At 53.6% G+C, this 22,117-nt stretch overlaps 1 protein-coding gene across 2 annotated transcripts in view; it reads right to left on the reverse strand.

Moving 5' to 3' along the window:
- Positions 1 to 721: 721 nt before the first annotated feature.
- KNL1 (kinetochore scaffold 1) overlaps positions 722 to 22,117 on the reverse strand; it is a 38,718-nt gene continuing 17,322 nt past the window's right edge. Inside the window, exons 10-26 of one of the 2 annotated variants that reach the window (XM_029077853.2) lie at positions 16,423 to 21,771; positions 12,563 to 12,695; positions 12,320 to 12,387; positions 11,892 to 11,990; positions 10,977 to 11,092; positions 10,156 to 10,246; positions 9,190 to 9,306; positions 8,231 to 8,318; positions 7,765 to 7,857; positions 7,123 to 7,162; positions 6,543 to 6,644; positions 5,576 to 5,676; positions 4,249 to 4,317; positions 3,525 to 3,634; positions 3,221 to 3,339; positions 2,795 to 2,917; positions 722 to 2,197 (exon numbers count right to left, since the gene is read on the reverse strand). In XM_029077853.2, the coding sequence (XP_028933686.1) occupies positions 2,059 to 2,197; positions 2,795 to 2,917; positions 3,221 to 3,339; positions 3,525 to 3,634; positions 4,249 to 4,317; positions 5,576 to 5,676; positions 6,543 to 6,644; positions 7,123 to 7,162; positions 7,765 to 7,857; positions 8,231 to 8,318; positions 9,190 to 9,306; positions 10,156 to 10,246; positions 10,977 to 11,092; positions 11,892 to 11,990; positions 12,320 to 12,387; positions 12,563 to 12,695; positions 16,423 to 21,771 (6,957 nt within the window). In that variant the 3' untranslated portion in view covers positions 722 to 2,058. Of the gene's footprint in view, positions 2,198 to 2,794; positions 2,918 to 3,220; positions 3,340 to 3,524; positions 3,635 to 4,248; positions 4,318 to 5,575; positions 5,677 to 6,542; positions 6,645 to 7,122; positions 7,163 to 7,764; positions 7,858 to 8,230; positions 8,319 to 9,189; positions 9,307 to 10,155; positions 10,247 to 10,976; positions 11,093 to 11,891; positions 11,991 to 12,319; positions 12,388 to 12,562; positions 12,699 to 16,422; positions 21,772 to 22,117 lie in introns of both variants that reach the window. The other variant, XM_029077852.2, reaches the window with a different exon arrangement.

Genomic DNA, 22,117 nt, shown 5'->3' on the forward strand with positions numbered 1-22,117 from the left:
TTCTACCATCCAGGTGAGAGAGAAAGGTCTTCCTGTCCCGAGAGCCAGGTGCTCCACCCGTCAAAGGGCAGGGACTATCTTTATCTGTTACCGATTTGTAGATTCCAAGCGCTTAGTACAGTGCTCTGCACATAGGAAGTGCTCAATAAATACTATTGAATGAATGAAAGTTATTTATTCAGCTATTTCATCCCGACCCCTCTGCACTGTAAGCCCTTTGAGGTCAGGGAACGTGTCTACCAACTCCATCATATTGTAGTCTCTCAGGTGCTTAGTACAATGCTCTGGACGCAGTAAGTGCTCAATAAATACAACTGATTGATCGATTGATGGCTCCCAGAACCCATCCTGGGCCATTAGGAGTCTCTTTTTGCAGTCCTTGGATGACAGATGACTGAAGGCCTTTAGTGAGCATTAAAGTGGAAAGCCTTTCTAAAAGTATGTGCAGCTTCCACTCAGAACAGGAAGGAGTAGGCTGGCCGCCAGAGCCGCGACACTCCTGGGGTTGAAACAGGACTCGGGTTGGTGAGACCTAAGACGGCTCACCCTCAGGACTCCTGTCCCTCACTCACCAGAGCTCGGCCTCTCCCGGGGTTTCTTGGCAGGATCTAAGATTAGGAAAAGTGGGAGGTGAGTCCTGGGACCATTTTTTAGCTCGAGGGAATTTTATTCTCCAGCACATCCCCAAAAAGGAATTGGGGGAGTGAAAGACACCAGCTGCTAATAGTAAAAACAAACTTTATTAAATACCTTTCCGTTCTCTCAGAGCACCGGAAGAAGACAGATAATTAACAGAAACGGTAAACTTTACAAACATACAGAAACCAAGGGGCGAGAGGGCCGACGGGCCACGCTCCCTAGCTGTTTCCCCCCAGGATCTGGGTTCAGGACTCCCGGATCACAGGCAAGAGGTTTGGTTTCTCTCCAGGGAGGGCGAGGGCCCCGGTGGTGCGCCGACATGGAGGCTCCCTGAGATTTGCGACAAGGGCCCACGGAGAGTTCCCCGGAGTTCGTTACGGCAAAGGGACGCCGGTGCTGAAGAAGGAACGCGGGAGCTCAGCTTGACCGCGAGCCGAGTCAGCACCTGTCCCTGCCCGGTCGGCGAGAAAGCACCGACCTTTCGCCTCGCTCAGACGCTCAATAGGCGCCGAGAGCAGGGGTGTAGGTCACCCGCCCTCCCCTAGGCCAGCCTTAGAGAGACAACACACTCTGTCTGTGGAGGAGCCTGAGTCAGATGCCGATGTTACCCGTTGGCCGGATTCCAGGGTGGAAAGAGGGAAAAGCCAACCGGGGTCAGGGAAGTGCTGTTGGATGCGGGGGGTGGGGTGTCAGAGTTCGCGCCCCTCAGGAAGCCCTGTTCACATTGCTATGGGGAACGGTTGGATGAACCGGACCCGGGAGGGGAGGTGGAGGTGGACCCACCGGACGGTGGGGTGGGGGCGCATAAGACGTCGAAAGGGGTTCTGACATCCCCCCGGGCGGAACCCTCCTTAGGAGGAAAAGGTGTCTGCCGCCCGCTGGCCACAGGCCACCTACTCCAGTGCTTCGCCTCCCCCGAGGACAGATTTCAACTCGGCCCCACTCTTGTGCGAGAAAGGGGGTTAGCACATTTAAATCCCCGGGGACCCCGACACAGCCAAACGACCGTAAGTCAGAAGAGGCGGTCGGTCCAGTGGACCTGTATTCACTGGCCTGACCTGACGGGCAGGGTTCCTGGGGCAGCTCGGGGAGACGTTTCTCAGCCGAAACGGGGCTGGTCAAGAAACAGGAACAAGAAGAACGGGCGATGCTCAAGGCACCTGGCACAGGGGTGCCAACAGGGCTCCCCCGACCCCGGGGGAAGCCACTTGTTCTCTTCACCAGTGGACTCGGCCTCCCCTCCCAACCCCCAAGAGCTGCTCTGGTTTGGAGCTGGGTTCTCCCAGCTGTCCAAGTTATCGCCACGGAACCAAGCGGTGCCCCGCTGACCCGGCACCGCTAGCCGTGGCTCCATCGGGCCAAAGTCGCCCGGACCGCCAGCGGAAAGCTGCTCTCGAGGAGGAAGAGGATCCGTTTATGTCACTGAGGTGCCTCTCCGGGACTTAGCGGGCCCTTGGGGGGTCCTTGGAGTAGATCCCGGTGAATGAGCTGGACGGCGGTCTTCAGGTAGTTGGAGCCCAGGGGCACTCTGGACAGGACGGCGGCCACGTCATCTTGGCTGGAGAGGGCAAGCGGGAGACTGAGTTCCCCGGGGCCTGCACCGCATGCCGGGAAAGTTTTCCCGGCTGGTCTCCAAGAGACCGCTCTCTCGAGGACAAAGGAGGCCCACGGCAACTCAACCGGGCCACACTGATGGCCAGGTGACGGAATCGAAAGGCGGCCCAGGGCCCGGGGCCCGGGGCAGAGTGTGCAACCCGGAGCCCCTCCCCGTGGCTGGCGAAATGGCAAACGGTGGAACTCGGGCTCGGTCCGAGGGGCGGGTCCTGCCGCGTCTCACTCGGCCACAGCCAGAGCAGCACAAAATGGAGAGGGGTGGGCAGGGCCCTGGCCTTGGGGAGGCAGAGCTGGACATTCCCTTCGGGGCCCAGGACCACCTCCTGACCGTTACTGAACTGCCTGGCTGTCCCGGGGCCCGGCTCTTGCCACTTCAGAGAGCCTCCTCCATTGGGGATGGGTTGGGAGGATCTGTCCGAGCCCCCCACTTTCACGGTCGCCTGGCTGCGCCGGTGTCAGATCCTCCCACGGATCTCTAGGGGTCCAGAGGGAAGGGAGCCAAATGGCCAGGTCTCCCTTGGTTCCCCCTAACTTCACTCACCTGATCTTCCCAATGCGGTTCTGGAAGGTGAAGGGCAGCGGGACCATTGGGTAGCTGGCCGACAGAGACATCGTCAGCTCAAACTTTGCAAAGGATGCGGTGCTGGAGAATAAGAGCTTCACCCTGTAGGGAAGGGAGTGTGAGCAGGAGTGAGGGAGGGCGAGCTAGGGGACAGGGAACCAGCCACTCTGAATAACTCCGGGGACCGGTGGATGCCCAGCGGGGATTCAATGGAGGAGCGGAGTGCAGATTTTTGTGGGGCTGATTGCGCTGCTGGCTGTGACTGGGAGGGAAGGACGGGTGGTGATGATGAGGAGGAGGTGGAAAAGGTGAAGGAGAAGCAGGTGAAGAAGGAGCAGATGAAGGAGGAGCAGGGGAATCAGACGGAGGAAGAAGCCGGAAGCAGGCTCCCCGCATGTCACTCACTCGTTTCCGTTCACGGCTATCTTGATGAGGCTGTACTTCGGGCCCCATCTACTCAGAAACTCAATCTCGTCTCCCAGGAGGCGGCAGCGGCTCACTACCAGAGAGAAGTCGTGCAGCATCTGAAGGAGGGCAAGAAAGGAGAAGGATGAGTGCATTTTTTTCTCTCTCTCTGAACAAAAAGCCCCCCGACCACCCAACTGGGTCCTCCCACGGGACCTGGTTTCGGAAGCCCCGGGGCTGCATCCGAATCTAGCTTTGCTCGTTCGGAGGGGCTCTCGTCCCCATCCCATCGGGCGGACCTTACCTTGGGTATCTGGAGTTGGGTTGGGTAAGCCTCCTTCCAGGATCCCTGCTCCTCTATGAACTGGAAAATGAGCCTGTGAACGAGCAGGGTGGATGGAGGCACTCTGTCCACTGCAAAACAAAAGGGAAGGAATCAATCGATCCACCGTATTTATCGAGACTACGACACAACGGAGTTGGTAGACACGTACCCTGCCTGCAACAACCTTACAGTCTAATCATTGGCCAGAATCTCTCCAGATGCTTGCTCTCCATACTTGTGTGGAAAAAGCCTGGGGCTGGGAGTCAGAAGATTAGAGTTCTGATCCCAGCTCCGCCGCTTACCGGCGGGTAACCTTAGGCAGGTCACTTAAATTCTATCTCAGTTTCCCCATCTGCATAATGGACATTCAATATCTGTTCTCCCTCCAATTAGACTGTGAGCTCTACGTGAGATGGGGACTGTGTCCAACATGATTATCTTGAGTCTTCCCCAGTGCTTAATACAATGCTTGGCACATAGTAAGCACCTCACAAATATCACTATTAAAATTACCATGCAAAGAGAGCAGAACGTTTCACGGAGGAAAGAGCTTTTACGCTTTCTTTACGTTTTAAAGTCTTTCTTGTGTTCAACCCCACTCCCACATATTCTCCTTCAGGCCAGGTGGTCTACGATTTTCCAGGCAAAACTAAACCCCACACGCATCGAAGCTTCAAGGTTATTCGCGGGATAACTGCCTTACCGTCTAATTGGGATTCAAAGTTCACGTCAATGACCGTCCTACAAGGCTTGTCGTTAAAGAGAGAATTACCTAGGAGAGGCCAGCAGGGAAAAAAAAGTTATTTTTTACAGCAGCTGAGGCATGGGGTTAAACCATCTACCAGTCAACCTTCTACCCCGTTGCCCAAGTGAAGACTCAACTATCTTACTCCTTTGTTTCATGGCATCTAACAAGCATCAATATTTGCTCCAAATCCCAATTCTCAAACCAGATTTGGACAGGTAGAAGGAATTCGACGCTAGTATTTTGCTCCCCGGAGGACCTGATTAAAGCGATGCCTCTCAAGGGCTGAGAAGTTGCAAGTATTTTTATGCCTGTCTTTCCTGTTTCGAGTGTAAGATCCTTGTGTACAGGGAATACTTCACTTCTTTATCCTATATTTCCCAAGCACTTAGAACTGTACCAATAAATACTACCTCAAGTCTGTAAGCTCCTCGTAGGTAGAGAACATGTCTACCAACTCTGTTATATTGTACTCTCCCAAGCCCTTAATACAGGGTTCTACACAGTAAGTGCCCAATAAATAATAGTAATGATAATAACAATAGTAAGCACTTAACAAATACCACAATTATTACGGAGCAAAGCTGCCGGTCTAAGAAGCGCTGTCTCCAAAGCTCTGCTCTAAGCGGGTTTTATTAAGCAATAGAGTAGGATGTGGGTTGCCCACAAACTTGTTTCCAAAATGATGAGGATCCCCTTAGAATTAGTTATTCCCCTTGAGAAGCAACGTGGTCTAGTGGGAAGAACCCCGGCCTGGGAGTCAGAGGGCGTGGGCTCTAGGCCCAGCTCTGCCGCTTTGCCTGCTGTGTGACCTTGGGCAAATCACTACACTTCTCTGTGGCTCATTTTCCTCATCTGTAAAATGGGGATTCGATGCCTAGTCCCCCTTCTACATGGATTGTGAGCCCAGCGTGGGACGGGATCTTTTATCTGACCTGATTATCTTGTGCCACCTCAGCGCTTAATAATGATGGTATTTGTTCAGTGTTTGCTTTGTTCATTCATTCATTCACTAAGCACTTACTGTGTGCAGAGCTCTGTACTAAGCACTTGGTAAAGTACAATACGATAAAGAGTGACAATCCCTGCCCATAATGAGCTCACAGTCTAGAGTGCTGGGCACATAATAAGTGCTGAATGATACCAAAATTGTTCTTTTGCTTCTTCCTGGCTGCCCTGTCTCTAACGACGGATTTGAGACCAAAAACCTGAGTGGTGCATAAGTTGTGTCTGCTTGCCAAGGCCTCGGGGCAGCCCTGACCTCATGGGAGGGTCCCCTCCTCACCCACGGGCTCCCCAAAGGTGAAGGTGAGGTCCAGTGAGTCATAAAGGAAGGTGAATGAGGCCTGCTGATTGTTCCATTCCTTGATCTCCCACTCTGAGAAGCTAAAGAGACAGAGACAGAGATAGAGAGTATGAGAATCCTCCTCAAAAACCCCAGGTTTTGGAATTCAATTTCCATCAGGTAGACCAAATCAGAAGCAAATGGGGTGAGAGGGCCCGGGCTTAGTACAATGCCCTGCACGCAGTAAGTCCTCAATAAATACGACCGATTGATTAAATAATGATTCATCTCCCCCCACACCATGCTCTCGCAAATTCAGATCCAAGGATCGGGACTGTCATGGCTGGAATCTGGCCAGACAACCGGGGGGGGGGGGGGGGCAGGAGAGGGCGGGGCAAATCCTACACCACTGGGCCCCTTTGCATGGGTGATACCAAGTCCAAATGGTGATTTAGAAGGCTGTGATTTGGTCCAGCTGCAGCGGGCCAAAACGGCGCATTCTACGCCAGGGCCGTGGAGAAGGCAAGGGTGACAAGTGATGAGGACAAGTGGACTACTTTGTGCCCGAGACAGTCACCGAGAAAGTTAAAGTGGTCACCACCTCAGGCAGGAAGCCCCACTCTGAACGTTGACACAGAGGTACTGGTCCTTCCGGCTAGGGGTTCTCAAGGCCCGCTCCCCTACCCCACCTCCAGCTGGGAGTCTCATCTGCTCTCCCACGGGGGGGCACTCACGGAAGGGAGGGGGCTCTCGCCAGGGCCGCCCCCTCCCCTTACCAAGCTGCGGCCCGCTAAGGTTCCCCCCCCAAGTCCCCGCCCGCTCGGCCTCAAGATGATTCTCCCGTTGGGGCTCCGTAGGCCGCGCTGCTGTTCCGCTCCCCCGAGGCGCGGAATCGGGAGCTGACCGTCCTCGTCCTCCCAATGGTTGGAAGGGGGAACCCAAGTGGCCGGCCCCCGGATTTCCTCACGTGAGTTTACTGATCCACTTTTCCGCTCTTTTTGTTTCTTCTTGCCAAAGGCTCATCGTTGAAAGAGCCTGCTGTTTCTCCCTCTTCAGGTCTGCTACGGTCCTACAGACAAAAACTCAGAGTCAGAGGCTTTAGGGGAGGTCGGCCGGGCCTCTCTGCACAAACTCCCAAATCCGCCCGGGCGGGTGGGTCCGAGCGGAGAAGAATCACAGACCTTGAAGTCCTCTCCCTTCAGGCTTTCTCCAGGGGAAACTGCTCTCCCCGTTCCACAATCCTAAGGGACTTCTTGCCTGCTCCTTGACGCTGGGCAAGTCACTTTGCTTCTCTGGACCTCAGTTCCCTCGAGTGGAAAATAGGGGGTCGCTACCGGGTCTCCCGCCTCCTTAGCCTGTGAACGTCCTGCGGCACAGGGACCGAGTCCGACGTGATCTTGTATCCGCCCCAGGGCTGACTCCTCGTACCACAGTCTTGTGAGGATCCTGGCTGGAGTGGACCCGATCCCCTAGTCTCCCCAGGGCCTGGCCCCTCGGGACAAGACCCCCTCCCCCTCTGTCAACATTTGGGACCCTGTCATCCCTACCTTAGCAACTCCTCCTCCTGACTCTGCAGGCTCTCCAGTTCTAAAAAGGAGAAGAAATGGAAACTTAGCACTTTAGAGATGGAAAGAGGTGAATAGCCAAACCTGGTTTCCAGCCACTCAAGAACAGAGTCCGATTTTCCCCGTCAGGCTGGATGGATGCTGTTCGGACCTCAGAGGACACCCTTGCTGCGGGGGTGGGAGCTTGCCCAGAACAAGCCCTTTCCCCAGCACTCATCGCCCAAGCTCTCCCATTCCCCACTCCACCGAACCTCCCCTCAGACACGGCTCTCTGACTTAGCGGCGTGGCCCAGTGGAAAGAAAGTGGGACTGGAAGTCAGAGGACCCGGTTTCTAGTCCCAGCTCTGCCCATTGCCTACTGCGTGACCCAGGATAAGTTCACTTACTGTCTCGGAGCCTCAGATTCCTCATCTATAAAATGGGAATATGACATCTGGTCCCCCTACCTCTTAGACTGTGAGCCCCGTGTGGGACGGGGATGATGTTCGATCTGATTATCTTGTATCTACCCCATCGTAAATCCTTGTAGCTATTGTGCTAAGGTACAGTTTTGGAAAAACATGGTAAGTACTTAATAATAGTAACTATTATTATTATTATTATTATCAGCAGCCAGCCCGGTACCTTGTTTCACAGCTCTCATTCCACATTTCCATTCCATGTCGGAGTCTGAGTCAGGGCTGGCATCCTCCTCACACTGCTCCAGGATCTCCGTTTCTAACAGAGAACACCAGGCATTACGGAGGGTCCATGCACGTCCCACGCGTATCCCCCGAAGGACCGGGACCTTGGCAGTCAGGGGCGTGTCTACCACAGCTCCGGCATCAGGGGAGGAGAGAACATGGAAAGCTTCCCTTCCTCCTTCATGTGCCCGTGAGACAGCGGTTCGTGGATCCTGGGACAGTGGCTGAAAGACCCCGGAGTCGTCGGCCTGGGGGCTCACTCGCTCCTAGAAATGTGGCATGGGTTCACGGAGATGCCCAGTAAGGCAAGACTCCTGCAGTGAGTTACCGAGACACCCTCAGACAAATGGAAATCCTGGGAGGGACCCACCCCCGCCCCTGCCCCCGCCCCCGCCCCAAAACATCACCTATCTGCAGCACCGCAAGGCAGGAATCCGCTTCCTCCAGCATGCTATCCGTCCTCTCCATCCCGCTCTGGAGCTTTTCCCATTGGAGCTACGCACGCAGTGAGGGAAAGCAGATTACTTTGTGTCCGAGAACCTCAGCGGGGAAGTGAAAGGGGCAGCCCACCTCAGGCAGGAAGCCCCTCTCTGAACGTTCACAGGAAGGAACCGGCTCTGCCGGCTCAGTTTTTCAACCGGGATCCTGATGTGACCAGCGGGCTCTGAACCGGGGCCCCTGGGACACTCCCCCGGAGGAGATGGTGCCAGGGAAGAGGCCTGACCTTGGGACTCTCCCCCGCCCTAGAACGTCACCTCCTCCTTCAGAGCGAGAATCAGAGTCACCCAGGGGCGAAAATGCCGGCCACGGCCTGGGGGGCCAGGTTGGTGGCTGCATTCTGCCCCTCTCTCCGGTGACTTGGGGATTCCAATCCTCATTTCTAGGCCCTCCCCGAGTCCGTCCCTTCTCCAGCCTGAGCATGAGGGCGAGAACTTGACAAAAACATCTAGATTTAGACTTCTCTGGGGCCCCTCCAGCTTTCTGAAACCAGGATTGGGGGTCGGGGGACGTGGGAGCTGACACACGTTAGGGTGGCTTCTAGCACATCCTCTAGTCTGGAAACTCGTTGAGGACAGGGATCGTGTCTACCAACTCTGTTGCACTGCACTTTCCCAAGGGCCTAGTAGGGTGCTCGGCATGCGGTAAACACACAATAAGTACCACTCATTGATTGATGTCTGGTTGTCCCTGTATGGTCCCCTCAGAGTGAGACCCCGGGCCCTCCCGCTGCTCGGACGCATCCCGACAGACCTGGAACGGACTGGCTAGCGGCCGGCTGGGCCTCGCCGGACCCTATTTCCCGTTGCCAGAACCCCAAGAGTCGCCCCACCGCTGCCCCTGCCTTTCCTCCCCGCCTCAGTGTTACCTGACTGGATTGCACCAGTTTACTGTACAGAGCCACCTTCCGTTGATGGGCCAAGAGTTTGCTCTTCTTGGTGAAACGTGACTTCATCTTGTTCAGGTCTTCTCCGAAGGTCTTCAGCTGCAGGAGACAGAACCAGCGGAGGTTGCGGCCCCAAAGCCGGCCAGGGACCAAGGGCGATTCCCTTTGTGGCCTTCGTTGTCTTCCCAATTTCCTAACACCTCCTTCCCCCCTTTCTGGGAACGTATTTCTGTCTGCATCCTAGTGGAAAGATCAGCTAGGATTCCTCACTTCCAGCTCCAAGTTGGGTGTACATTTAGGACAAACGCCCCATCCGATGGTCTACGATTCCTGCCGCTTGGCCTTTTCTGAGGCCGACCGATTGCTGCTGCTTTGCAGTCGTTCGATCGTATTTACTGAACGCTACTGTGTGCAAAGCACTGTACTAAGTGCTTGGGAGAGTAAGATATGACAATAGACAAATTCCCACAACGTGCTCACGGTCTAGAGGGGGAGGCAGACATTAATATACACAAAGAAATAAATGACAGATATGGACACAAGTGCCATGGGGATGGGGCCGGGGGTTGCTGAACGAAGGGAGCAAGTCAGGGCGACACAAAAGGGAGTGGGAGAAGAGGAGAGGAGGGGAGGCTTCTTGGAGGTGGTGTGCCTTCAATAAGGCTTTCTCCGACCAGGCATAAGGAAAAAGTCTCCCCCCAACAACAATTGCAGAAACGCTTCCCCTGAATTCTAGGTAAAGGAACTCTTCCCTTAAAAGATCTTCTTTAGAAGACACTCGGTAGAGTATGAACTCAGGGTCTCGAGGTCCAGAGGGTCCTCTCAAGGGAAGATTCCCACTCCATTCAGGGAAAAGGACACGCCAATCCCCACTGCTCTGCGGGTCCTGCAAACCCCTGCGGCCCAGGGGTCCCCGAGAAGTGCCGGGGACCAAAGGCTCGGAGCTACCTCTTCATCGGAGCAGCCTCGCATCACTTCCCACAGGCTCCTGTTTACGTCCACCAGGAGTTTATCTTGACTCTTGGTGCACAGCTTCAACCTGAAACCCAGAAGTCAGTTAGAAGATCATGGGTCCTAACCCCGGCTCTTCCAACTTGTCTGCTATGTGGGGCAAGTCACTTCACTTCTCTGGGCCTCAGTTACCTCATCGGCAAAATGGGGATTTAGAGTGTTGGCCCCACATGAGACAAGGTCTGTGTCCAACCCGATTTACTTATTCCACCCCAGCGCTTAGTACGTTACCTGACACAGAGTAAGCGCTTAACAAATACCACAATTACTATTATTATTAATCAGTCTTACTTATTGAGTGCTTTCTGTGGGCAGAGCACTGTACTAAGCCCTTGGGAGAGTACAATACAACAATATAAACAGAGACATTCTGGTTAACTATGTCAATCCCTGCAGACGACTCTTGGTCTGTTAGAAGGGGAGTTGGTCTGCTCTATAATTGTCCAGGGCTTTAGGGGAACACCCAATCTAGTTGAGTTCCTCAGTCCCAGAGTGCGTTACCACAATCTGGAAAGCACCCAGCACTGGAAGGGCACTAGAGTGGCATAGTCTTTCACGTAGAATGCTAGGTTTCTGCCCGTGGTCAGGGAGCTACGCCAAGAAGAGTTCTGCTTGAGAAATACCATCATTATTATTATCATTATTATTATTATTACTGCTTGTTTAGTCATTTGGCATCACTCCTGAGCTCAGTGTCGCGGGGAAGGAGTGCAGAACCCCGCCCCCCCAACCCCCGTCACCAAGTCTAACGGCCTTACTCCTCAATTGTCTGGCGGAGAGCCTGGCAGTCCTCTTCGTAAACCTGGATCTTGGGGCGGTAGACATATTGGCTCATAAACAGGTCTTCTGGAGAGGACGGGGCATTCAAGGCATACTGGAAGAGGAGAAAACCTGTTGACAAACTCAATCCAGAGACCCGCGGGAGGACTTGCTTTAGGTCAAATCCACGATCCAGAGCTCAGGCCCGGCTGCGGATTTTCTCTCTCAATCATCGCTTTATATGGACCACTTCTAAACGCTTGGTAGAGCACAACGAAAGCAGAGCACTCCGTCTTTGGAGAGGTCACCTATTGGATTTTTCCAGCGGGCTGTCAGGCTCTAAAAGAAATCCGGAAGGGGGGATTACTGTCAGAGTCACTGTTGGATGCGGGCTCTATTTTGGTCTGAGGCTCCTGGGGCTGGCTCTGTGCCCTGCCAGGGTGAGTGGGGGCAACTTCATGCTGCCTCCCCTGGTGAATCGCTGGCTGGAGCTGGCTTGCGAGGCCTGCACCCCTGAAGTTCTGAGTGATGCATCAAAAGGGGGTAGAGGGGACCGTGACAACCTGATCGTCTCCCAAATGTGCCAGCCACCTGCTTCCCGGGGGGGCACCGGGGGCCTCAGGGCCCCACTATGCCCACAGATGACAGCCGCACTCTTGGCTTTAACTGAAGGCAGAAGCCACCTACCCTGGCCCACCCAGAACCAAAGGCCACGAAAAAGAGCGAGGAGGATTTATGTAGGTCAAAAATCCAAGACTCGCCAGCCTTGGGAAATAGAATTGAGCTTTTCAGCAGACTGTTCCTCCCCCCTGGCTCCCTCGGCCATGCCCGGGGTGGGGCTGGCTTCAGACGGAATCGAAGGGCAGCGTTGTTCCCCCTAACGGAGGGACTGGTTAACAGGAAGGACCGCTTACATTCCCTGGAAGCTTGCTCTGCCGGGGTTTCTGGATCAGGATGTGGACTTGGAGAAGGGTGAAGAACTCGCCCACGGTGATCCGGCCATCCTTGAGTTTCTGGGGGGAGGAACAAGGGAGGGGCAGAGAATCGGCAACTCTCCCAAGGCGGGTCATCCTGGCTGCCGCTCTTGACCCGAGCTCTTCCTGCCGCGGGGGAGTGACTGCTTTCTGGGGCTGGAGACTGGCCCGTGCCAGGGAGCTGATGGAGTCCGACCGAGTTGGCAACCAAACCCAGGCTGGCCGCCGGCCAGTGCCGCGGCCGGGCGGCAGCTCGACCGATCTTCCCGAGGGTCATCTCGAGGCGAGTTTAGAGGGAGGACGGTAAAAACAGAAACGCCTCGGCTTGGCACCGAGAACGCCCAACTTCTGGACGGCTCAGACCTTACCTCCTTCAAGCTTTCTTCGCACATACTGTCCCTGGAGAACTGAGACTCCATGTGACTGCTTCGCTGCACTAGAAACACGGAGAGAGGAGGCCGCTTAGGACCCGGGGTTACCCCTCCTGGGCCACTTTTTTCAGGAACGACTTGACTCCTTCCAGGAAGGCCGCTAACAACGACCACTCCCTCGCCACGCTCCCCCGCCCGAGTCTTCACACCCACAATAGGCCCAGGACCCCCGCCGCTTACTGCTGAAATCCATGGACGACCCCTCCGCCTTGGTGGAGTCCAGGGAGCTGCTGCAGCTAGCGGGAGTCCTGCTCAAGCTCTTCGCGAGGTGGCCGGGAGAACTCTTACCCTTCTGGTCTTCGGCCTGGTGGGACTGCTGAAAAGATCAATCGGGGAAGCCGTCGGGAAAGAGAATAGATGCAGTGGGCTTGGGGTGAAGGCATTTTTCAATCAATCAATTAATCAATCAGTGTTATTTCTCGAGCACCTACTGTGTGCGGAGCATTGTTCTAAGTACTTGGAAAATCCAGTGCAGGTAAAAAGGCCCAGTGCCAGCCTTCAAGGAGTTTTCAATCTAAAGTCAGGATCCCTTGCGGGATTATGGTATTTATTAAGCACTTACTCTGTACTAAGCAGTGGGATAGACAGAAGGCAATCAGATCGGACACAGTGCCTGTCTCGCATGGGGCTCAAGAGAACACAACACTTAGTTTATAACCTTACGTTTCCCAAATCTCTAATTTTTTTTTTAAATGTCTGTTTCCTGCCTCTAGACTGAAAACTCGTTATGGGCAGGGTCGAGTCCGCTAATCCTGTCGTACTGAACTCTCCCGAGAACTTAGTACTGTGTTCTGCACATTGTACGCGCTCAATAAATACCCACTGATCGACTGACGGACTGTCAGATTCTTGTGGTCAGGGAACGTGACTATCAACTTTGTCGCACTGTATTGTCCCAAGAGCAGTAAGCGTGTAACAAATACCACTGACTGATATCCTTACACTGTGCCATGTCCCCTGTCTGTAATTTATTTTAGTGGCTGTCTTAATGCCCTCTAGACTGCTGACTCGTGGGCGGAGATCATGTCTACCAAATTCTATTGAATAATAATAACGTTGGTATTTGTAAAGCGCTTACTATATGCAGACCACTGTTCTAAGCGCTGGGGTAGACAGGGTAATCAGGTTGTCCCACGTGAGGCTCACAGTCTTAATCCCCATTTTACAGATGAAGTAACTGAGGCGCAGAGAAGTGAAGTGACTTGTCCATAGTCACACAGCTGCCAAGTGGCAGAGCCGGGATTCGAACCCATGACCTCTGACTCCCGAGCCCGGGGTCTTTCCACTGAGCTACGACTGTACCTTCCCACGCGCTCTGTTCATTCATTCATTCATTCAATAGTATTTATTGAGCGCTTACTATGTGCAGAGCACTGGACTAAGCACTTGGGATGAACAAGTCGGCAACAGATAGAGACGGTCCCTGCCGTTTGACGGGCTTCCGGTCTAATCGGGGGAGACGGACTGACGAGAACAATGGCGATAAATAGAGTCAAGGGGAAGAATATCTCGTAAAAACCGATGGCAACTAAATAGAATCAAGGCGATGTACAATTCATTAACAAAATAAATAGGGTAACGAAAATATATACAGTTGAGCGGACGAGTACAGTGCTGTGGGGATGGGAAGGGAGAGGTGGAGGAGCAGAGGGAAAAGGGGAAAAAGGGGGTTTAGCTGCGGAGAGGTAAAGGGGGGGTGGCAGAGGGAGTAGAGGGAGAAGAGGAGTTCAGTCTGTTCAGCGTTCTGCGCACGGTAAGCCATCCCCATTTGACAGAGGAGGAAAGTGGGCCGCAGTAAGGTTAAACGTCTTCCCCAAGGACACACCACAGGCCAGTGGCAGAGGTGGGATGAGAACCTTGATCGCCCAGAGTCCCCATCCCAGGCTCTTCCCACTGGGTTTCACTGCCTCTCAACCATCTGTGCTTCCTCTGAGAGGCCGGAGGCATCAAGCTGGGTGTTTACATTTGGTTCAAGGCTCATTTCACAGAACGCGAAGGGAGAGGCTTTCCCCGACTTGCAGTCTGTTCATACACCCGACACCTGGCCGCTGTCAGAAGCCCGTCTGAGTCGAGCGTAACAAGTCCTGTGCGGTTTGGAACCCTGCCTCTGTCCCTCGGATCTGGACCTGGTCTCTTTCCAGAGGAAGAAGCCGCGTGGCCTAGTGGATAGAGCACAGGCCTGGGAGTAGGAAGGATCTGGGTTCTAATCACGGCCCCGCCACCTGCCTGCCCCGCAGCACTTATTCTGTAATTTTATTTATTTGTATTGATGTCTCGCTCCGCCTCTCTACTAATAAAAATGATGGTATTTGTTAAGCGCTTACTATGTGCCAAGCACTGTTCTAAGCGCTGGGGTAGATACAAGGTAATCAGATTGTCCCACGTGGCGCTCACGGACTTAATCCCCATTGTACAGATGAGGTCACTGAGGCCCAGAGAAGTGAAGTGAATTGCCCAAAGTCACACAGTTGATAAGTGGCAGAGCCGCTCGTTGTGAGCAGGGAATGTCACTGTTTATTGTCGTGTTGTATTTTCCCAAACGCTTAGAACGGTGCTCCGCACAAAACGCCTAATAAATATGATCGAATGAATGAATGCTGTGTAACCTTGGGCAAGCCACTTCACTTCTCTGGGCCCCTGTTACCTCACCTGTAAAATGGAGATTAAGACTGTTAGCCCCACGCGGGACATGGGCTGTGCCCAACCTCATTAGCTTGTATCTTAGACCAGCGCCTGGCACATACTAAGCACCTCCACTCAGCTAAGCCCCCTTTACCCCCTTTCCTTCCGCTCCTCCCCTTCTCCCTTCCCCTCAGCACTGTGCTTATTTGCTCATTTGTATATATTTTTATTACCCTATTTATTTTGTTAATGAGGTGTACATCCCCTTGATTCTACTTATGGCTACTGTTTCTGTCTCCCCCGATTAGACTGTAAGCCCGTCACTGGGCAGGGATTGTCTCTTTCTGTTGCCGAGTTGTACATTCCAAGCACTTAGTACAGTGCTGTGCACATAGTAAGCACTCAATAAATACTATTGAATGAAAGGACCACGAGGAAAAAAAAGGGTGAGGGGGTGCTGGACAAATTCTATTTTCTCTTCCCAAAAGCCATTCTCAAGGCACCTTTTCAACGGGCCCCTTCCCCTGGTGCTCCAGCTTCCCCCTCGCTGTTCTGCAATATTAAACTCAGGGACTCCTCCGTTTCGGGAATGCAAAGCTGCCGAGCGACGATACCGGCACTTGATATTTGTCCCATCCCTAATCCCACAACACATATGTACACATCTTTAAATTATACATTATAAATTATTTACACTAATGTCTCCTCCTCTACCCTGTCAGCTTAAGGACAGGGAACGCGTCCGCTAATTCTGTTGTGTTGAACTCTCCTGGTCTGCTGTGTGAACTTGGGCAAGGTGCTTAACCTCTCTGTGCCTCAGTTACCTCATCTGTAAAATGGGGATTAAGAGTGGGAGCCCCATGTGGGACAGGGATTATGTCCAAACTGATTTAACTTGTATCTATCCCAGGGCTTAGAACAGAGCTTGGCACCTAAGAAGCACTTACCAAGTGACCGTAATTATTATTATTATAGTAAGCACTCAATAAATATCAATGATTGACCGATTCATAATGGCAACTAGATGACATCTTAAAGAAAGGCCTCCTTCTAGACTATGCCCCTGCCTTCTAGACTGTGAGGCCGTTGTGGGGTAGGGATTGTCTCTATTTGGTGCTGAACTGTATTTTCCAAGTGCTTAGTACAGAGCTCTGCACACAGTAAGCGCTCAATAAATACGATTGAATGAATGAATGAGTACGGTTGAGCTGTGGGTGCCAACCTCTGGAACTAGACGCGTGTGGAGCAGAGGTCTGCGCCTGACCTAATCATGTAGCCTCTGTCCCAGAGCCTAGCACAGTGTCCAGCACCCACATACACTTGATAAATTCCATAATGAACTAATTAGATGCACCTGCCATCCCACCCCGCCCCCAGGAAAAACAAAACACTAGAGACGGCCTCAAGCTCCTGCTCACCTCCGCGGCCCCGACGGAGCTGCTCCTCGTCTTCCGGACCTTCTTGTCCAGGTGCTTGTCCGCATCCTCAAGTGGCCTGGATCTTTTGTGGCTGCTGGAAGCCTCCTGGACGGCGTCGTGGCGGGACGGGCTCTCTCTGAGGCCCATCTCCTCCCAGGCTTCGAGGGAATCCGTCTCTTCGGGGGCCCCGGGGAGGAACTCCTCGCTTATGTACCCGGTGGGGCTCAGTTTCGTCTGGGCATCGAAAAACGCGAAATTTCCGGCTTGGCTGGTGGAGGGCTGGCTGTCCAAAAACTGCTGGTCATAGAGGACCTCTGGCCTCTCCTCTGGACCCTCCACCCCTGTGACGCTGCAGTTCCTTCTGTTCGGCAGCTTGGGCAAGAAGACCCACAGGGAGTGCCGCCCCACCTTACTTTTCTCCTTGAGAACGGGCTGGGCAGATGCGCTTCCGGCACCAGGAGGGTCGGCATCTCTGGGATCCGTCTTCCCCTTGCTGGGGGGACGGTCGCCCGGGGACGTCTTACTGCTCGTGCTGGGATGGTCCCGGCTTTTGGCCGCGGGCACGTAGTCGTCTGCCTGTTGTGCCGCCGTGGACGACTGCTCTGGGACGTTTGATTTGGGGTCAGTTTGCGGGGGTGAAATGACTTCTGACTTCCTCTTCATCTTACGGAGCTGCACCTTGATGTTGGTGATCCCCGAGGTTTCGGAGGGCACTGCCGGCTCGGGCAGTTGGGAAGCGCTGCTAGGGATCGGGTCCATCTGCGTAGGCGGGTCCGATTTAGTTTGAGAGTCTCCCCCGGCACTATCTCCTCCATGCGCTGGCACATTTTCTTTTCCCTTCCTCTCACCGAGGCTATCGGGCTCTTGTGCAGCCCGGAACATCTGGGATTCGTTTTCACATGCAGCCACTGGACGCTCTCCGACAGGACCCTTCGGATTTCCGTTCTCAGGGCCCGGAGGCTTCGACGCCTTGGGACCGGAGACATCGTGTCTCTTCTCCTCTAATCCTGGTGGGGGTGGAGAGGTAAAAAAGACGTCATCTTCTGGGGTCTCCTTCCCTTGGCTTTCTCCTGCCTTAGCAGGGAGGTTTTCCGAACGACCCTCCGGGAGCTTAAATGACACTCTCTTTGATTTAGGCTTGACTACCTTTTCGAGATCCTGGCCTAACGCTAAAGTATGGCATTTTCGAGGCGAATCATCCGGAGGGGGCTCAGTCTTTGGCCCAGTCAAGCTTTTGCGCCAATTTCCCTCTGAGGAACACTTGTCTTGGATCCTCATCTTCTCCAAGGTCTCATAACCTGGGTCGGCGGGGTGAGAGCTGGTTGGCTCCAGGCCGTCGAGATTGGCAGAAAACACAACTGCTTCTTCCGCGGGAGCGGGAACCACACCACTTACTCGCCGTTCGCCCGGGAGAACGCTGTGTCTCCTGGTGATCCCCACAGCATCACTGCCAACCCCTGAGAGGAAGACGGTCTTGTCGCTAAGGGCAGACGCCACCCTGGGCTCAGCCAAGCCTGCTCTTCTATCCACCTCGGCCGTGGACTTGTCTGGAATCATGGACCTCTCCGGGATCTTGAAGTCAATGTTAACAGTGTGCGATCTGGTCAGTTCCAAGTCATCGAGATTGTCTGAAAACACAACCGTCTTCTCCGCGGGGACAGTAAGCTTCCCACTTTCTTGCTGTTTTCCCAGGAGAACGCTTTTGCCACCCACTGTGTCCGTATGTCTTTGGGTGATCTCCATATCACTCTCGCCATCGCCTGAGAAGAAGATGGTCTTGTCACTACTGGCCGACATCATCTTCGGTTGAGCCGAGCCTGCCCTACCCACCTCGGCCGTGGACCTCTCAGGAACTGTCGTCCTCTCCGGGATTTTGAAATCAATGTTAACGGTGTGCGATCTGGTCAGTTCCAAGTCATCAGGATCATCTGCAAACACGACTGTCTTTTCTGCAGGGGCAGTAGGGATCCCGCTTCCTTGCTGTTCACCCGGCAGAGAGCTTTTGTCGCTTACTGTGTCCGTATGTCTTTGGGTGATCTCCATGTCACCCTCGCCATCTCCTGAGAAGAAGATGGTCTTATCGCTACCGGTAGATGCCATCTCTGGTTCAGTCAAGCCTGTTCTATCCACCTCTGCCGTGGACTTGTCTGGAATCGTCGTCCTCTCCAGGATCTTGAAGTCGATGTTAACAGTGTGCGATCTGGTCAGTTCCAGGTCATTGAGGTCGTCTGCAAACACAACTGTCTTTTCTGCAGGGGCAGTAAGGATCCCGCTTTCTTGCTGTTTCCCCAGGAGAACGCTTTTGCCACTTACTGGGTCTGTATGTCTTTGGGTGATCTCCATATCACTCTCGCCATCGCCTGAGAAGAAGATGGTCTGGTCGCTACCGGTAGACATCGCCTTTGGTTGAGCCAAGCCTTTTCCTCTAACCACCTCGGCCATGGACTTGTCTGGAATCACTGTCTTCTCCAAGTTTTGGTAATCGATTTTTACAGTGTGGGATCTGGTCAGTTCCAGGTCATCGAGATGGTCCGCAAACACGACTGTTTTCTCCGCAGGGACAGTAAGCATCCCACTTTCTTGCTGCTCACCAGTAAGAATAATTTTGCCATCTCCCATGATCGTATGCCCTTTGGTAATCTCCATATCACCTTCGTCATCCTCCGAAAAGAAGACTGTCCCGTCACTACCGGAAGATAGCACCACTGGCTCAGCCAAGCCTGTTCTTCTAACCAACTCTGACGCGGATTTATCTGGAATCACCGTCTTCTCCAGGATCTTGAAGTCAATGTTAACGGTGTGGGATCGGGTCAGTTCCAGGTCATCGAGATCGTCTGAAAACACAACGGTTTTTTCTGTAGGGAGAGGAAGCATCCCAGTCTCTTGCCATTCACTCAGGACAAAGTTTTTGCCATCTACTGGATCCGAATGTCTTTGGGTGATGTCCATATCGTCTTCGTCGTCCTCCGAAAAGAAGATGGTCTTGTCACTACCGGGAATTAGCACCACTGGCTCAGGCAAGCCTGGTCTCCTGAACACCTCTGCCATGGACTTGTCTGGAATCGTCATCTTTTCCAGGGTTTTGAAATCAATGTTGACAGTGTGGGATCTGGTCAGTTCCAGGTCATCGAGATCGTCCGAAAACACGACTGTTTTTTCTGCAGCGAGAGGAAGGGACCCACTTTCTTGTGGTTCACCCAGGAGAAAGCTTCTGCCCCCTAATGTGACCGTCAGCCCTTTGGTGATCTCCATATCACCTTGGTCATCCTCCAAAAAGAAGATGGTCTTGTCACTGCCGGTAGACGCCGCCTTCGGCTCAGCCAAGCCCGTTTTTCCACCCACCTCTGACGTGGACTTGTCTGGAATCGCCGTCTTCTCCAGGCGGTTGAGATCAATGTTGACAGTGTGGGACCTCGTCAGTTCCAAGTCATCGAGATCATCTGCAAATACTACTGTTTTGTCGACAAGCCCCGGCGGGTTGGTTCTAATGGCTCTTTGCCCTCCTAAGACATTTTTACCTTCCACTGAAGTTGTGTGACACCTAGTTAGCTCCATGTCACCCTCTGAAAACTCCTGGGTCTTCTCAGTAGCAGGAGGCTTTGCGATTGAGGCTCTCTTGGATGGCATCTTCTTGGGCCAAGAACTATGCTCTGGCACTGTGGAAATTGTCTTTTCGGAGTTTGCAGTTGGCTGTGCCTGACGGAAGTCCAGCCCAAAGCCGTCCTGCTTTATTGGCCCAGCCTGGCTTTGGGTGAAATCCTTATCCAATGAATCAGGAGTGACGAGGGCTCTGTTAGGCAGCCCGCTCAGTGGTTTACAGATTTTACTCGGGGGGACTGTATCGTCACCCTTTGGCAGTGCAGGGCCAGTTCCCAAGTCAGTGACGGTGGGATGGCTTTTGGGCCTGCCTAGATTCTGCTGTGCCTCTAAAAAGGCAAAGCCCCGAGCAGAAGAAGAGGTAGACGACGACAGAGCTAGACTTTTTCTCAGTTGCTCAGGCCCTCTGGAACTTCCCTTTAAAGCGGGTTTCAAGACACGGCTGTTAATGTCAAGAGTCTGGCTTGTAGTGACTTCGACGTCATCGCGCCCCGTGGCATCAGAAGACGGCGGTCGCCTGGAAGGAATGCCTGCCCCGGGATCTTCCAATGCCTCCTCTTTCTCAAGGTCTCTGGCATCAAGAGGGGCTTCAGTTTGAGACCCTGCCTTCTGCGAGGTGGCCTCTTCCACATCTTGGAGGCTAATGGCCACCGTGTGGCTTTTGGTTCTTTCCATTTCTTCTGCCGCGTCCAAACTGGAAACCGCCAACCTGCCGCCTAGAGGGAGGGGCTTCTGGATCGGCCCTGAGGATGCGGGGACGGCCTGCTCTGTTTTCGGAGGCATCTTGGGATAACTCTGGCCAGACCCCAGTGGATTTTTACTAACTGCCCCAGCCGAGAAACTCACGGGATTTTCCGAGGCCTCCTTGGGGCTAGCGTCAAAAATGGCCCAAGCCCCTGGAAAGGCTGTGCTGGGCCATGTGGGTGCCGGACCCCCGGTTGCCTGTGGCATCGTGTGATTGTCTATAACCACCGTGTGGCTTCTGGTGATATCCATTTCTGTTAGGTCTTCGGGACTGGGGTCCTGTGGCAGAATACCGCAAACCCCAGGATTGCTGGTCAGACCCACTGGGACCTCGGAACCCCAGTTCTCTCTGTCGGAAGGCTCGTGTCCAAAGGAGAAAATGGGTCCGGTTTGATTCACGGTCAAATCCATAAAGTCTTCGGGGCCACCAAAAGTTCCTCCCCGACATTCACCTGGCTTTAACAAGGCCTCGCTGCCCGGGGGCCCGAAGGTCTGAATGACAGCTGTGTGGTGCTGGGTCATGTCCATTCCATCATCTTGCTCGCTGAAGAGTCTGGTCCTGTAGCTACCATCTTCTTGGCCCAGAAGACACACATCGCTGCCGGGATCTCCAGATGGGAGAGAGGTAAGAGTGTTTTCTGTATCAGGCCCGTTGCCTGGGGCGTTAGTAGGTTGGCCTGGTCTCAATCTACTCAACAAGTCACTGAAATTGAACTTCTTATCAGAAGGGAGGTTTGGTTCGACTTGGAGAACATACTCATCGGCTGCTTCATTAGGGTTGGGGGAGAAACCGCAGCTCTCACTCCTCTCCGACCCTGTGGTGTTGTCCTTCAGGCTAGCCAGGAACGATTTGGTGTCTATCTTCTTGGACTCCTCAGTCCTCTCTAAGAGGCCCTGAGAGATCATCACGGTGTGACTGGCCGTGAGATCCATTTGGTTTTCATCTGCAAAGACCACGGTTCTGTCATCCGCTGGCCGATCTCCGTAGGCGGAGCCCCCAGTTGGTCCCTGAAACAGAAGACAAGTTCCCAGAGTTCAGCTTGGAAATCCTCCAGGAGGCTTCTCCCACTTGATTTATCTACTCGCCAGGTTAGATTCTCCCAACCGGCCCCTCGGTCCTTTCGTGCCACTACTGCACTTAGGCACTCACAACCTCCTGGAGCCCTTCCGTACTCCGCAGCTTTCTCACCCTATTTAAGCAGCTTCTCCCCTACAAATCCCTTTTCCCATTCTCTTCTTCCAAAACTCGACAATTTTTTGCGTCAGTCTCCACTGCTAGACTGTAAGATCTCTGAGGGCAGGGATTCCGATTTATTTGTATCCACCCCAGCGCTTACTACAGTGCCTGGCAGTA

The sequence above is a fragment of the Ornithorhynchus anatinus genome, chromosome 13 (genome assembly GCF_004115215.2).
Source record: "Ornithorhynchus anatinus isolate Pmale09 chromosome 13, mOrnAna1.pri.v4, whole genome shotgun sequence".
Lineage (NCBI taxonomy): Eukaryota > Metazoa > Chordata > Mammalia > Monotremata > Ornithorhynchidae > Ornithorhynchus > Ornithorhynchus anatinus.